A 17,253-nucleotide genomic window follows, 5' to 3' on the forward strand; every position below is an offset into this window, starting at 1 on the left:
CAGGGTGCTGTCACAAGACAGTTAACAGAAAACATTATTCTTATGTAAGTCAGAGGCAAGTTCCACCTGCCTGTGAAACACAAGGAGAGAATCTTCAGCACACATCAGCTTGATGGCCTGAATAAACACAAACTTCACTGTTCCTCTTTCAGCAGGTTCTTAAACAAAGTGTGTGTACGTGTGTGTGTGTGTGTGTGTGTGTGTGTGTGTGTGTGTGTGTGATGGAGGATAAAATAAACACTGAGGGTTGTCAGTTTGTCTAAGCTACTGTGTTACTCTATTTCTCCTGGTGCTGTGTCCTCTCTACTATTCCCTCCTTCCACAGCATAGCAGTGCTCACAGCATTCATAGCTGATCCCAGTGATTCTGGACTATCTCTCTCTTCTAAAATGTACCCGAGAATGCTAAACCAAACCAGTGCTTTAAAAAGATCAATCTGTTCCATCTTCTTACATTCACTAAGATAGAAGCATTTTCCTGCATGTCTATCTGGATGTGTTTTGTAGAATGTGATTTTCATAGTTTTATAAAATTAATGATTTACAAAATATGAATGACACTGAGAAATAATGTTTGGTGGCTTGAGTAGGGAAAAATAGAGAACCAAGACTATGCAGAATGTGCCCTTCAGGGGTGCTGCTTCCCAAAAGGAGACTGAGGTAATAGCAGGTGTTCTAGAAGCCTCTAGAGTCATAACTGATGAATCATGGCATAGACATCTGGTCAAGTAAGAAATAAGCTTTACTTTAAAGTAAAGGAAGACATTTCTGGATAAGAATGCATAACTGTGGCCATTATTCTGAACATAAAGAACCACCATACCCACTGAACAGGAAGAATGACCTTGTATAAATGTCTTACAGACTTCAATAACTATAGATGCAAGGTACAGGCTTTAGGATAAGATACTTGTCTGTGAGTTGAGGCCATAGGGCAGCCATTTTCACTCAGGACATGTGCCACCTTATCTGTGGGTGGGCTTGAACTTACTAAACTCACAACTACTTCTTTCTTCATCATGTGCAGAAATGTGTTTCGATGTGTGTAGAGAAAAATAAACATTATTTTTAACCTTCAACCTAATTATCCTTAAATAAGTACACTGCGTCGGATGAGACTAACCTGCTAAAAAATATATGTCATCTACAAAAAGACAATTTATGCACAAATCTATTGCATACCTAGTATGGTATATAGTTTATAGAAATTATGGTAGTCTTTTTCCCAAGGGTTAATTATTTTGTGGAGTATTCTATGTTTTTCATTAAATTCTGTGGCACATGCACATTAGATTTCTTGGTTCATGAGCACATCTCATTGGTTCACTAAACTTAAAAAGGGAAGGATATAATGATTTTACTAGGTAGTTACAATAAGGTCAACTCTCCCCTCCTCCATTTTTTAATGTTCTATTTTGATCACGACTGACATTCATTACATTTTTTACATTTATTCTTGCTGAAAATATTATCTACCCAGCAAGGGCTAGGAGGTAATTTTCCATTACAAAATGGCCATTTTCCCCCATCCTCAATCTTCTATTTCTCTCTGACAATAGTTAAAACAACAACTTAATTTGGAACTTACCATTCTGCTGTGTTTAAATATTGAAGGCTCTGGCTCTGTGGCAGGCCCTTCTGCCACTGCACCCTGTGATCATGTGAATGTCATTTCCCTTAGACACACAGGGCTGTTACTGTATCTCGGGGCACATACTTCCCAAGAAAATGAATAGCATTCATCTGTTTTCCTCAGCCTGTTTGCCTAGTTTTTGAAAAGGTGACCCAGGTATGGGCAAGGCATTATGACACAGTATGGCTTTATTCTGAAGGAAGAGAAACTAAAATCCTCTCACAATGAATATCCGTGGCTGTGGGCAATGTCATCACTGACAAGCTTTTATGAATGCCTTCCCATCCTCCTGACCTGGCAAAGCTAATCTAATCACATTTCTGAAGCATCTACTGGCAGTGTGGAGGACCTTTCACAAAACTGAATACTGAGAGCTCAAGGAAGTGTGGTTTTAAATGGCAGACCCTGCAAGTTGAAGAGGAATGTAAGGCTTCCAAGGTCTACAATAGTGTAAGACCTCTCACTGGTCATGAACTCTATGGGGCTGTGAGTTCATACCCTCTGTACCTACTGCTCTTTTCCTACATGAGACCCACATAGTCAGGCTGAGTTTCCTTGCCTCTTGGCTTTGAAAAAGCTTTGAGATGTTCAGTTTGAGTTTGCTTGCTTCCCCTCACTTCTGCTGAAAGAAAAGTTTGATTCTCCACTCTGAACTTGAAAACATGAAAGCCCAGTTGTTCTTGGCCGCCGAAGTTTTGCTTTGGAGCCAGCTACACCTTTTATGGTTATTTTCTTGAGTCTTTCTTCATAGTCCTGTAATTACAGCAGATGCTGCCAAAGAACCCTCGCAATCGTATCCAACCACGTGTTGCTTGGAGCTGAGCCAACTTGACAGCCAGGGAGCTACTTCCAGCTCAGCCAGCCTCATTTTTACAAGGTGAGGCTACCTCCCTTAACCCAAGGTACCTTGCCTTCAGAGATGAAAATACAACCAAGTCGTTTGTGACCTGATATAGGTTTCTTAAGATAAGACATCGTTGAAACCTTGAAGGACATTCTTCTGAGATGTGTGGCAAAACCTTTCTAGGACCGGTATTTGAGATTGACCATAACCACAAACTAAGAGAAACTGACCATATTACTCGTTTTCAACTGGAATTTATTTATAGCTCTTAAAGGTGTTTAAGGAAACACTTTCCATATACATTTAATAGTGACGGTATTCACCAGTGTTTAAAATGTACCAGTGATGTTTGGAATATTTTGTCTATAGCTTTTAGAAAATTAGTGTGCTCAGAAATCCATATTTCAACGGAAACTGACTGGATTGGTTGGAGGAAGGTGTAGCTATGGGCAGCATGGGGAAAGAAATGAAACTGAGGCCAAATCATCTTGGCTAGGTCTATCTTACACCTATAAAATATGCATTACAAGTAATTACAAGCTTGAAAATTAAATAGTTGATTAAATATTTTTACATGCTCCTAGGGACTTTTCTAATGGGTTCTTTCTTCTATAACCATTTTTGATGCTAAAATGCTCTAGTAAATTAATATGAGGTTCTGGTTTTGGGGACAGTGCTATTTTATCACAGGACTGGGAGGAACTGGCATTTTGTCACTTAAGGAAGTCATTTTCATTACAGAACAACTATGCATTTAGTTTACTCATTTTAAAGCAGTCATGGAATTACCTTACATTTGAATCACTTTAAGTTTCCATTTGTTTTCTGTTGATATTCGATGACAAGCACATCTTTTCATATCGTTTCTTTTGTCTCTTTTCATAATGGATCTTTGTGAGGAGTTTCGAGAAATATTTGAACATAATGGACCAAACAAAGAAGAGAGAAAGTATGGTGGTGTGTGTGGGATACACAGAGTCAGACTAGATGATACTACTTCCTATTATACAAATTAAAAATTCCCCAAATTTGTTATGAAGTTGAAGCTTATATTCACATTTTCCTTTATTCCAAAAAACGAAGAGTCCAGCCCTTTGGTCTCAGTAAATCACAGTTCTGTGCAGACCTTAGTATGGAGCCCGACAGTGGTTTCCATGGTAGCCAGGCAGACAAGTACATCTTCCAGTGACTGGATGACAGTCTACATTCCTTGCTGAACACTGACATACCTGGTTACAGTCTTTCCCGTACGTGCCTGGTGGGCAGACTTAGGGAAAGAGGAAATGTAAACCCGAATGAATTGAATTTGTCTGTGTAAATATGGTCCTAAAAGTGAAAGCAGAGGCAACTTATTAAATAAGACCATGGCCTACAGAAGTGCACAGCCCTTCGGGATTTAGGTTTCATTAAATTTGCTTGGGGATTACTTCACTGTTTGATTTTGTTTTGTTCAGTCAATTTGTGATTGACTGTCAAGGGTTGGCTGCAATTTTCTTGTCATGGAAAAAAAAAAGTCATAGTGTGATGTCAGGGAAAATCAGCTAAAATAATAGTATAACTCATTTGGGACCTCGTATCTGGATAAAGATATTATTTCTGGGGTAGCTGTTTTAACGTCTCGAGGTGGTTTCTCTCTGCACATTAGCAGGTACTGCATTTGTGTTGCTTGACAGCCACTCAGCTGTGCTCTGCTGTTTCTTTATGTAGCCTCAACACTGAAGTTCCTCCATCCAACCTTTAAATCACATCAAGGCATTCAAAAAATAGTAAAAAGGGATATGGGTATTTTTTCTCAGCACAGAACATGGAATCAAGTAGACAGTTTGGGTTTCAAGGCTATACATATGGCAATTTAAACAAATTCAATGGAGGGAAAAAGCAAGCAAGGTGGCCATTAGATCCTATAGACTTAAAACAGACTGCTAATTCCTACACCAGATTTTACTATACTTTTCTGTGGGTATAAAAACTCTTTGATTTAGAAATACATATTGCTCAGATGTATGTTCATGAAGCCTTTATCTTGAATCTGCCAGGTACCCAAAAGACACATTTGGCTCTATTGTCAAGAAAGCATATTGACTTGGTTGGTTAGTATTGAAAAATTAAGAACCAACCATGATGGGAGTGATTGGAGGTGACCTTTCTGCTTTTTGTACCTCCTAGTTAGTAAACTAGAACTATTCTTTTCACCCCACAGTGACATCCTTAAGGGGAGGTATCTACACGGAAGGCTGACAATCAACTATTGAAATAATTCATCTTCATTAGAGTCTTACAAAAGTTTTACAACGTCAAAGTTGAATTGACTACACATTCTTCCTGGCTTTTGGAATCCGTGTCAGCTGTGGCAGCTACGTAATGATGAAGTTTTGTCTTCCTGTAGAAGACGTGCCCACAGCACACTGTGATTAACTACACTGAGAGTTGCAAGGGGTGATGCTCTCAGCATAATAGGGTCTGGGTCATAAATTACAGCACCTCAACTTATTTGCCTGCTTTCCATTTTGAGGCGTGGGGGCTAATGGCACTGAGAAATCTGAGCTGGTGTGATTTGAGTGAGCCATCAAAAGGCAAAAAAGTTGTGCTGTGTGAAAGCGCCTGGCAAATGTGCAGTCTAGGGAGACTAGGTAAGTGTCTGGACCAAGGGAGCAGGCCACTGTCACTGTATGATCCATGGCCTCAAACTACACATGAAGTTCTAAAACCAGATTTAGAAAGATCTATAGAATGTATGCCCCAGGTTATTATAAGGAGTAATGCAGAGGACTTAGTAACAGAGAATTTCCTAAGACATCCACAACATTTATTCCCTTTCTTTTGATACTCAGTTTGGGAACCTGCATTTTACAATACTGACCTGCCAGGTCAGATATGTTCAAATGCACAATAGTGGTACACTGGTTATTGAGTAAATAATTGGTTTTGTGCTTTGTTTTGCTAGTGGTGATTTTTTTTTAAATAGGTTTTAAGCATGCCACACAGAGGAAATAGCAAAACTTATTGAAAAATTCTGGTTAAAAGTTGAGGAGATCCGTGACTACGGTAGAATCGTTTTGTAAAATGGCCATGATGTAAAATTGCCTTCTAAACATTTATATTTTTATGCGCTGATTTTGGGTGCTCTCAATTGTGGACAGGTAGTGTTTCTGCAATCAGTCAATGAAGATATACGCACATGGCCAAAGTGCTAGAATGAAAGACTGAGTGCTTAGCCATCATTCATTGTTACTAGCCCTACCAAGGTTTAGGGAACATTGCTGTGGAAAAGAAGACAAGGAACACAGGAGCCAGAGGGTGGAGTGGAGTGCTATGACATAGCATGGCTTCTGGACTGTGGAACTCCCAGCAGCGGTGCTCACCTGCATGAGGAATACATAATCAAGCTACCTAGAACTGAAATGGATGGGGGAGAGGATGCTCCTGATGGACTGGGGAGATGCTCTCCATGGCTAGAGGAGATGATACACTCCTTGGATGGAAGGGATGATCTCCATGGATGAGGGAGATGCTCTCCATGGATGAGGGAGATGCTCTCCATGGATGGGAAAGATGCTCTCCATACATGGGAGAGATGCTTTTCTAGGCACCACACCATGTCAAAGAGCTACTAGCAGATGACGGCTGCTTACTCTCAGTCCATATTTTTCTGAGAATAAGAAAGTTCTCATACATTGGTGCATGTGCACGTAGCATTAATTGGACTTACGGACCTATCAAGAAGGAAGAAAATGAGTAGGAGGAGTTGGGAGAAGGAAAAGAGTAATATAAAATAATGAACTTGGGAGAGAGACTAATTGGGGAGATTGGTTGGGGAGTCATGGGGATTAATGAGTAGAGTAAGTGGGGGTTGGGTACATACATACATACATACATACATACATACATACATACATACATATGTGTGTGTGGGGGGGTATTCATAAAATTTTCAGCAATAAAAATATATTTTAAAAAATACTTGAATTTGTACAACTTAAGTAAGTGTTATTTACATGCAAACTATGTAGAAAAATATACCATAACAATTAAGGAAAACTATCTAGTATTTGAAGACCATTTGCACATATTTCTACTACTTATGAGCTGCAGAATTCTGAAGATTCTAAACCCATGGCCAAGTTGCTGATAAATATTACTAGATACAAGGTTGACAGGAACGACTAGGTCAGATCTGTGTAGTTACGAGGCTAAGGGTAGTAAGATGATAAAGCTGGTCATATGACCATCCAAACAGACAGCAACATTCTGCTGTTTGAAGGCTTAGGTCTGACAATGGGGCAGCATTCGAGCCTTAGTAACATTGACGGGTGTGGCATGGGAGTTCATAGCTCCTCGTGTTCTTTTTGTAGAGAGCACTGTGCAACTGAGGAGGTAAAACATCATGGACAGAGCATGTATACCAAGGAAAGGGGAGCAGAGAAAAGTATGGAGAATGGTTTTCCATAGTAGCACAGTGGCCCCTGAGCGGCTCAGAAGATTCAGAAGGAGTAAGACCTGTAGCTGTAACAAAGTTGCATTTACTAATGACTTACTCAGTGTGACAGGCATTTATTATCACATCATTATGAAAGCCAGAAGGCAAAAGTCAAATGTCTAAAGGCCAAGTTCTTTCTTGAAGCATAGGAGAGATGGATTTCTTTGCCTTATGACTTCTAGAATCTACTTGCCGTCCCTGGCTCATGGTTTTTATCTCCATCCTCAATCAGCAGCTCAACTTCTACAATTTCTGATCTTATAATACATTTTATGATTTTATTAAGTCCACTCAGATAATCTATGACTTGGAATGCTCAACTTAATGATATCTACAAAATTCATTTCTTCATATAAATTCACATAATCACACATTCCTGGAATGAGGACATGAGGATTTTTGAGGGATCATTATTAAAATCTCTGTACTCCTTAATGATGAATGTAATTTTGAACTTACTTCTTAGAAGTTATGTTGTCATATAGGGTCAACTTCATCACAATAGTTCAATCTACAACCTCCTTAAGAGTAAAAGACTATCATATTTAACTATATGACGCCAAAATATATGGAAAGGCTATGGCTAATAATTTAAATATAATTTTATTTAGTAAATGGTTTTGAAAGACCATTTAATATATCGCATTGAGAATGTTTGGGGATTGTTCAGAGGAGGCCATGGCCTTGACAGAGAATATTGGAATGAGTTTGAGATTCCAGCAGATACTTAAAGGAAGACCAAGAGGAAGAAAAGTGAAGAAAGGAGTCTGAGGACAGGAATTCAGGTGAAAGACTGACAAGATCCCAGGGGAATATCCAGACCACGAGCTGCTTTGTACCTTGGTGTTCCAACATGGCCTCCTTTTAAATAATTTAAACTGTTATGTACACAGTAACTCACGTGACTGGACAAAGTAGTGAAGGAGTATTGAAGCCTGGATCAAGAGTGTTCTCGGGATGTGCTCCCCCCTCCCTCTTCCCTCTCTGAAGATTTCAGAAAAATTGAGAGACATAGCTCAACATTCCTAAATTTTAAGACACCATGAGGACAAATGGCATAACTCTGGCTATCAGCCTGAAACCTTTCTACACTAAGACTTTCTTGTTCATGTCTCATAGGCCCAAGGGCCTCTGGATCTACTGCTCAGTCCCATTTAAACAGTGGGGTTGGTTCCTCTTCCAGCTGACATCCTTCGGGATGAATGAGTCATTACAAAATCTCCATTGTGTAGCTTTCCTAAGGATAGCAGTCATATTTTGTTCTTTGAACTGACTGGTGAACATAGTTTAAAAATGAATGGACAATGGTCTTTTGAATTACAGATAACCAAATATTTTGATTGCAAAGCTATAATCTGGGTAAAAGTAAATGCCCAAACCACTGCGAAGGGGGAGTCCTGGCTCTGTCTTGCTGATTTTGAAAGTATTCCAGGTTTTTATTAAAAGGTGAGAGGTCAACTTTGATAAGATTCTAATTGGAACAAAATCAATTAGAGAGACTAGTTAGTCCCATTATTCCAGGAACCATTCCTGCCCCATCTCTCCTGCAGTGCCCTCCTTACTATAGACAAATGTTCCTCACAGGAAAGGAATCTCTTGTTTAAGATAATTTCTAAAAGTTAATTCTATATTTTTTCTCCTAAAATCAAAAGTCACATGATACATCAACTTTTAAAAAGTTGTCTATATTCAGTGACTTTATTTAGCTTGGTGTTTGGTGTTATCTAAGATGGCATACAGAAACAACACATGTGAGAGAATGCAGTGGGCTGGCTTTGTAATCTTTCATTCAGCATCGTTAGCACTCAGCATGACACACAGGGGTTCCACTGGAAGACCTGTCCAACCTTAGCCTCAGTCCATTCACTGTGACTGTCACAAATTTCTTGGCCTTACATTCATACCACTATGTCACTAACAAGCTAAATAAGCATGCACACACACACACACACACACACACACACACACACACACACACACACACACAGAGAGAGAGAGAGAGAGACAAGCATACACATACATGTGCACATATGCACATACACACAAGCACACCCATGCATACACACAAGCATATGAACATACACACCTACAGGCACACACACACACACACACACACACACACACACACACACACACACACACACAGACAAGCATACACATACATGTGCACATATGCACATACACACAAGCACACCCATGCATACACACAAGCATATGAACATACACACCTACAGGCACACACACACACACACACACACACACACACACACACACACACACACAAATACACATACACAGAGGCACTTAGCATTATAGGAGGAAGTATCCTTCACTACATCAGTTTCTCATGATTGAGATGTTGCCTGAAACACTAGTTTCCACAGATTGAGCCTGACCTCTGTGCTTTCTGGCAGCATCTTCTGCTCGGGTCTCTATCAGAAGCTCAGAACCACCAGATGATGGATCAGCTGTCACCTCCAGTCCCTCGGAATGTCTTTGTATTAAACTAATGGTGCAGCAGAGCAGCCAGCCTGACAGGAAGGTTATTGATTTGCAATCTAGTAAAAGAACTGACAACTTCATTGTTTTAATTGTTCATTTTTCATAGGCTGATGCATGATCTCACCCAGATCTTTTTACTTCACTCAGAGAATATATATATGGGACTCAGGACATCTGAATGGCTGGGTCCCTCTTAAAGTTCAGGAATCCAGAATAGTCTTGGTGCTGCTGCCTGGGCCCTCCAGCCGTCTTTGAGTAAGTAGGGACATGTAGGGGGGGTTCTTATCTCTGTTCCACATCTCTTTCCTCTCTTTCAGGAAGACCTATGATGTAAGCTACAGATCCGATTGTTTCTTGAAACAATGTTCTTAGTTCTCACAGCCCATTAAAGGAGAGAAGATAGACTGGGCCAAGAGTCCCTGTGGCATTATCTGGGTTTGACCTTCCATACTCTGTTACAGGATCACAAAGGCCCAGATATCTCCTATATCATGAAGTACTGGGAATAGATCTCAGAATAGTGAGGCTGCTTCCTGTTAAAATGTATGACCCTATTCCTCTTGAGGATTCAAATTCAGTGAATTGGGGGTTAGAACTACACACACACATACACACACACACACACACACACACACACACATACACACACACACACACATAGTATGTTACATATACACTACCTATAAAGGATAATGTAGAGAAAGTGGAGGAGAATCTTTTTTTAAAATTATATCTTTGATTTTTGAGATTATAATTGGATGACATAACTTTCCCATTCCTCCCTCTCCTCAAACCACCTAAGATAGCCCTTCTTGTTCTCCTTTAAATTGATGGCTTCTTTTTTTCATTAATTGGTGTATATACAAATGTATTTACATATATAGTGCTAAACAACCTATTTAGTCTGTAAAATGTTATCTGCTTCTATGTTTTCAGGGCTGACCATTTGGTATTGGATAGCCAACTGATGTGCTTTGTTTCTGAGGACTACTCTATCCCCACTCTCATCATTTATTGATTGCTTGGAGCTGTTTATGTAGGGTTGGGACCTTCTATAGGTGTTCCCCATCCATTTTAGCAAGTCCTATGTTTTAATCTTGTTCAGCTTATGTTTTGGCAGTCAGGTTGGTGAGATTTTATGCATTTTGGTTCAGACATTACAATCTCACATCATACTCTCTGATCATTTAAAAATTTTTTATTTATTTTATTTTTAATTAGATATATTTTATTTATATTTCAAATGTTATCTCCTTTCCAGGTTTCCCCTAGACAAGCCTTCTATCCCTTCCCCCTGCTTTTATGAAAGTGCCCCCCATACCCACTCAACCTCTCCTGCCTTCTCACCCTGACATTCCCCTACACTGGGACTTCAAGCCTCGGCAGAACAAAGGGCTTTGCTTCCCATGGATGCCCAACAAGATTATCCTCTGCTACATATGTAGCGGGAACCAGGGGGTCCATCCATTTGTACTCTTTGGATAGTGGTTTAGTCCCTGGGAGCTATGGGTTGCAAACCCCTTTAGCTCCTTCACTCCTTTTTCTAACTCCTCAAATAGGGACCCCTTTTCAGTTCAATGGTTGGCTGTTTTGCCATGATCTGGCAGAGCCTCTCAGAGGATAGCTATATCAGGTTTCTGTCAGCATGTACTTCTTGGCATCAGCTATATATATTGTCTGGGTTTGGTGGTTCTATATGGGTTGGATCCCCAGGTGGGGCAGTCTCTGCATGGCCTTTCCTTCAGTTTCTGTTTCAAACTTTGTCTTTATATTTCCTCCTGTGGATATTTTTGTTCCCCCATCTGAGAAGGACTGAAGCACCCACACTTAGGTCTTCTTTCTTATTGAGCTTCATGTAGTCTGTGAATTGTATCTTGGGTAATCCAAGCTTTTGGTCTAATATCCACTTATCACTGAGTACATACCATGTGTGTTTTTCTTATAATTTGGTTACCTCACTCAGGATGATATTTTCCAGATTCATCCATTTGCCTAAGAATTTCATGAACCCATTATTTTTAATAGCTGGGCAGTACTCCATTGTGTAAATATTCCACATTTTCTGTATCCATTGGAGGAGAGTATTTGAATAAAATAAATAAGGTTGTTGAAAAGCCATGTAGAATCCTACTATTTTAAGCTTCCTAGAGATGTGTATATGTTTTATGTCTAGTTAAAATTATCCTACATGGCAGAATAATGCTTTCCCATAATCAGATTGCTATGCAAAAACACCAAAAACTAAAAACAAAAAAAAAAAAAAAAAAAAAAAAAAAAGGAAGAAAGAAGAAAAGAAAAAAGGGAAACGTCTGGTAGTTTCCACAGATAATGGCTATTGCTATTGCACATGAACTTGATGGTAACAAAATTTTGATGAGGACACTATATACCATGATCACTAAACACAGAGAAGTTCACCTGGTAGAAATTTTCCTTGCTAGCTTGCAGTGCTGGATGTGACAGCATAGCCATCAAGCACAGTGCCATCTGACCTGACAGAACATGCTCACTGGTGCAACAGTGAGGTCATTGGGATAAGGGAGACCAACAGTTTCTAATTGGACCTAAGACCCACTCCAGAGAAGGGAACCTATGCCCCATATAATAAATCTGGCCAAGAAATCTTGTATGGCTAGATAATATCCCTTACTACAATTATTTTATTAAAATAGACATGGTATCAAACTGCATTCTAAATACTTATTCTTCTAACCATAGACAAGTGCATATCCCCATCCATAATGAGAGAAGCTTTTTGGTGCGGAGGATGGTGGTTAACACAGAGACTCACAACTGTTCATAGTAACTGGGAAGTACTCAGCGCTAAACTGGACATCTCTACCACAACCACAGTGACCAGATCCATTCACAAGGTTCCGGAAGCACTGTGAGACAGGAAGTAGAAAAACTGGTAGATCTGGGTGAGGAAGGATGTCTTCTGAAACTTTTTCCTCATGAACTCACAGCAGCTCTTCTGATCACTGCAGGATGTCTGCACAAAACCAAGACAATTGTCATGCTAGTGTAGAAAGGGAAAGGCCTCATGGGGTCCCACTCTTACCTGAGAAGCATTGGATATTGAAGGCTTCTGAGAAGGATAGCCACTTTTCTCTATTGTAGATTTCCCATGCTGCAGGTGATGGTGTTATACACCCATGTGCTTATGGCAGCACTAAAAATACTGGATGAGTTATAAAAAATTAAAACAGAAGAAGATATGAAGCTGGCAGAGGAAAGTAGGGGAGTGCCTAAGAGGTGGTGGACTTGGAGAGAGGAGAGAAATATGATCAAAATACATTTTGTTTACATATAAAGTTACCAAAGAATACATTCTAAAAGTTAAAGTCTAATATGGACTTACAGTTTAGATCTATTGCTCTAGAAGGTAGACCAGTAGTTTAAAATACAGATACCTGATAGAATGAATCTCTGAACTGAGGTTGTGAGGATTAGTAGAGATAGAACAACATACTAGAGCCTAAAACCTACAAATCTGTGGCCTTTTTCAGACAGCGTTCCCTCGAATTCACTTCAACACTTAATGGTATTCTACCATTAATTTCACATATTCTGTGGTGCTATGACACAGTAAGGTGGTGACCATCTGCCATTAAAAGTTATTTCAATATCTACCTTTAAAAATAGAGAGAATATATCTCTAGACTTCAAAAACAAGCAGGGTGGAGTTCCTGGTAGACTCTTGGTACCCAAATTTTATGATTAACTTATATTTTTCTTCCATGTCACTATTGAGAACACTTCCTGGGGGAAGAATGCATTTATTATTCTGTGTAGGTTTGACATCACATAAAGAACCCAGAACATGGTTTCAGTGAAAGAAGGAACATAGAAGGATGGATTATTCAGAGTTTCTGATGTCAAAAGTATGACTATAAAGTGTGAGGAGAGAGCAACACTGTAGAACGCCAAGTACTCACTGTGATTCTTATTAAAGTTGTTTGGTTGTCACCATGGATTAAGACTCATGTTTATGGATGACATAAAATTGAATATGATTAGTACTTATTTTTATATGCTCCAAAGGCCAACAAGTGAACAGCAATCAGTAATATCTGACCCATAACTGCTAAAATCTGTCAAAAAAGGCTAAATCATCCAAACATATAATGATGATCCAGCATGTGGGGATCAGGCTGCATAAAAGAGTGAAATGAAAGGAAGGAGTTATATAAGAAGATTTTTTATTCAAGGAAGTAGTTACATTTTCCATCTTGGCTGGAAGACAAGGGTTGGGGACAAGTTGAAGAGTTGAAAGATCCTATATAACCGGAAGTATCATGTCAATCATGTTGCACATTTAATCTGAGACTGATGGCACTGTTCCTGTGGAAATGAAAGGTGCATAGCTGTCTGAAAGGTGGGGAGATGAGACCTACACTGAAACATCTTCATTCATAACTAAAATGAGTCTGACAGGTGACAGATTCTCCATGTGAGCTACAGACAGGCTCCATATGTCCCTTTGCATCTCCTTGTTTCTGTGCTTATTTCTACTCTTTGTTTTCACTAGCTATCATCTCCCTTTCAAAGCATCATAAGGTCCTGTGTTGATGTAAGGGGGTAGCCAAGAGAATGTGAAGGTGAAGAGAGGGGAGAATTGTAAGTTTTAAGACAGAGGCCTGAGAACAGCAAAAATCTGACTCTTTCTGAGGAACCCTACAGACCTGACATGTTTGATAAGAACCCCCAGCTTTCCATAGCTGTTGGAACATAGGCAGCAAGTGCTCAAAATCAGGGTAGAGTCAATGAAAGAGCAGCTGACTTTTTATGCTCAGGATTTGGGAGAGATTTAAGGCTATGGGATCTGAACAAAATCATTCCCAAAGCAATATACTTGGCAGTGGTCCAGAAAGCAAGCTATGCCTGGTTCATTCCTTTTCAGCTTGCTATGTGAGAAAGGGCTCATTCAGGGTACAAATCCTACAACAGTATTATTTGAAATGTCTCCTGGCTTCAGATTCAGAGATGATTTCTCTTCTGCAATGGGTACCCTGAATACCAGTGGTAGGATGGCTCCTCCTCAGGTCATCCACCACAGTGGCACTCTAGTTGATGGAACTTAATGGCTAACAGTTTTGGGTTGTATGACCAATGCTAACAATTACCTAGAAACAGGAACAAGATTTCTCCTCTAGTGCCCTAGAAACAAGGTAAACAAGTAACCACAACTCCATAGAATTCACATTAAATTCAGTGCTGGAGATGACAATACTCCCAGAAGGCAAGTATCTCTTCAGAAAAGCCAAAGCTTAATTATCCATAGCTGATTTCTTCTCCACTGAGGTAGATTTTGTTTGTTTGTTATTTGTTTTGTAGTGAAATATAAGCATGAGAAACACAGTTAAAACCCTGTGGTTTGAGAATCTGAGAGATGACTCGGCAATTAAGAACACTTGCTGATCAATCATAAAGACAAGAGTTCAGTTCCTAGTACTTAGGTAATAAGTTACAATTCCGAGGGATCCAACACCCTCCTCAAGCACATACCTGCACATGCATGTTATTATACAATCTACATAAAGAAACACTTATTTACAATACTGTGTTTAGAAGACTGACCTTCTGTAGATGCTCAAAACACAGAAACATAGGGCACCCATAAAAACTTTAAGAGGATGGTCACAACGGATATGTTTGTATTTTTTGATTGCCTTTGATATGACAGACACTTGTTTTAAATTCCTTTCCTGCAATATTTCATTTGATAACTGTCTTAGTTAGGGTTTTATTGCTGTGAACAGACACCATGACCAAGGCAAGTCTTATGAATAAAAACATTTAATTGAGGCTGGCTTACAGGTTCAGAGGTTCAGTCCAGTATCAAGGTGAGAACATGGCAGCATCCAGGTAGGCATGATGCAGGAGGAGCTGAGAGTTAAACATCTTCATCCAAAGGAAGCCAGGAACTGACTGAGCATCCTCTGGCAGCTAGGAGGAGTGTCTCCAAGCCCATCCCAGAATGACACACTTCCTCCAACAAGGCCACACCTTCTACTAGTGCCACTCCCTGGGCTAAACATATGTAAACCATCACAATAACTACAGCCACCCAATGGAAGCAAATATCATTTTCATTTCCAGAAGAATCTAAGCAAACAATGTGCAGTCATTTCACCGGGACATCATTCTGAGTCATGTCATTAGTCTAATTTCCCAGAAGCTAACTGCCCAACTAGAAAGTACAGACACATCAGAACTGATTTCTGGGCTTTAGTTGAGGGAACCACAGTTCACATTCTCCCCTCCTTTCACAGAAGCAGGGCATCTCATTGGAGACACCTGGGCCAGATTTTTCAAATGACTTATTTTTATATGTGCTACTTGGGAAAAGCCACCTCCTAGAAGCCCATAGCAGATTTTGTATTAACATTTCATATTTCAATTTTTATTATGACAATGACCAGTAAAGTGCTTCTAATAACTGGAATTTGGTACATTCTACCCCAAGTATAATAAAAAGTCTGTAAGATACTTCAAACCATGGTAGGTGAAAATCAGATTCAGTGTTATACCTTTCTTCTGCTTTATAAAGCAGTTAGGGATTAATATTAAAGTACTACATTGTAAATCATGGCTTTCTTTGTCAACTGTTGAATTTAAATGAAAGGAAATTCATAACCTTGGGCAAGTTTGTCCCAGGTTTGTGCATACCAATATTACCTTGTGTAAAAGTTCTCCTTTAGTGATAATGAGAATTATCAATTAATCCAGGTAGAGGTCACAGAGCTATGCATATGGTAGACAAGAAACCTCAAAACCAGTGTGTGTGTGTGTGTGTGTGTGTGTGTGTGTGTGTGTGTGGCACATCTAAAGCTACTACCAAGTTACTGACTACGGATAGTAAGAACAACCAAACATGTAATAACAGCTTCATTTTTTTCCCAAACATACTGCAAAGGCATTGGAAACTTGAGATTTTTTTAAAATTATGAACATGTGCTAATTTTGACTATCCAAATTAAGTGATCTTTCAGAAAATATTCCTTTAAATCCACATATAATGTCAACGAATGAAATTTCAGCATAACTTTTAATCTTAACGATATTCATACAATTTTTTTGGCCTATGGATGTTTTTACTTTTTCTACAAATTAGCATAAGTATACTAATCAAATGTTGACTCTGGTGGTCAAATATCAGGGAAGAAAAAAAGATTAGGTTAAAAATTTATTGTAAGCATCTAAGATGTAGGATTTGAAAAAAAAATCATTTCCTCCCTATAGTGCTCTTGAAGCCAAATGATTGACATATATTGAAATGGAAGCCATCCAGGCCATTTTGGTCATTCTTGCTGACAGAGAGCTGTCATCTGTGGAGCCATGCAACAGTTTAGTGGATCACTTCGGTAAACACCCTCACAAACAAGTGCATGTACGGAATCCAATGTGTACAGTTTCATTTAGTCATGTATGTCAAGAGCACAGATCAAGGATACAAGAATATCAGGTAATGTTGAGGAATGACAACATGACTCTTCTGTTTACTGGAAAGAAAGCTCCTAGTGCCATGTGCCAGTTCATCTGTCACAGAGATTCAATCAAACTGCCAATGTAAATAATCAAGTTCTCCATTTCCTTTTCATGGGATTCTCTATTATCTTTCTCAGCAGAAAAGAGAAATCAATGTCTCAATGTCACAACTCACAGTCCCACAGGTACACCCTTCTTTCCAACACAGAAACAATCCTTGATTAGCCTATATTCTTATATCAGAAGTCTGTATTTCTTAACCAGGCTGACCACTCCCCCTTTATACTGCAGATAAATAAACAGCAAC

General features: G+C 39.3%; 1 protein-coding gene across 1 annotated transcript in view; it reads right to left on the reverse strand.

Moving 5' to 3' along the window:
* The window catches only part of LOC308430434 (EGF-like and EMI domain-containing protein 1), a gene marked incomplete at both ends in the record, with an annotated part of 682,839 nt that overhangs the window by 105,319 nt on the left and 560,267 nt on the right, over nucleotides 1–17,253 (reverse strand). The window contains 1 exon segment of the mRNA XM_080929594.1: nucleotides 3,706–3,802. Coding sequence (XP_080785720.1) covers nucleotides 3,706–3,802 — 97 coding nt within the window.

Source organism: Micromys minutus (genome assembly GCF_963924665.1).
Source record: "Micromys minutus genome assembly, chromosome: 15".
In the NCBI taxonomy this organism is placed as follows: Eukaryota; Metazoa; Chordata; class Mammalia; order Rodentia; family Muridae; genus Micromys; species Micromys minutus.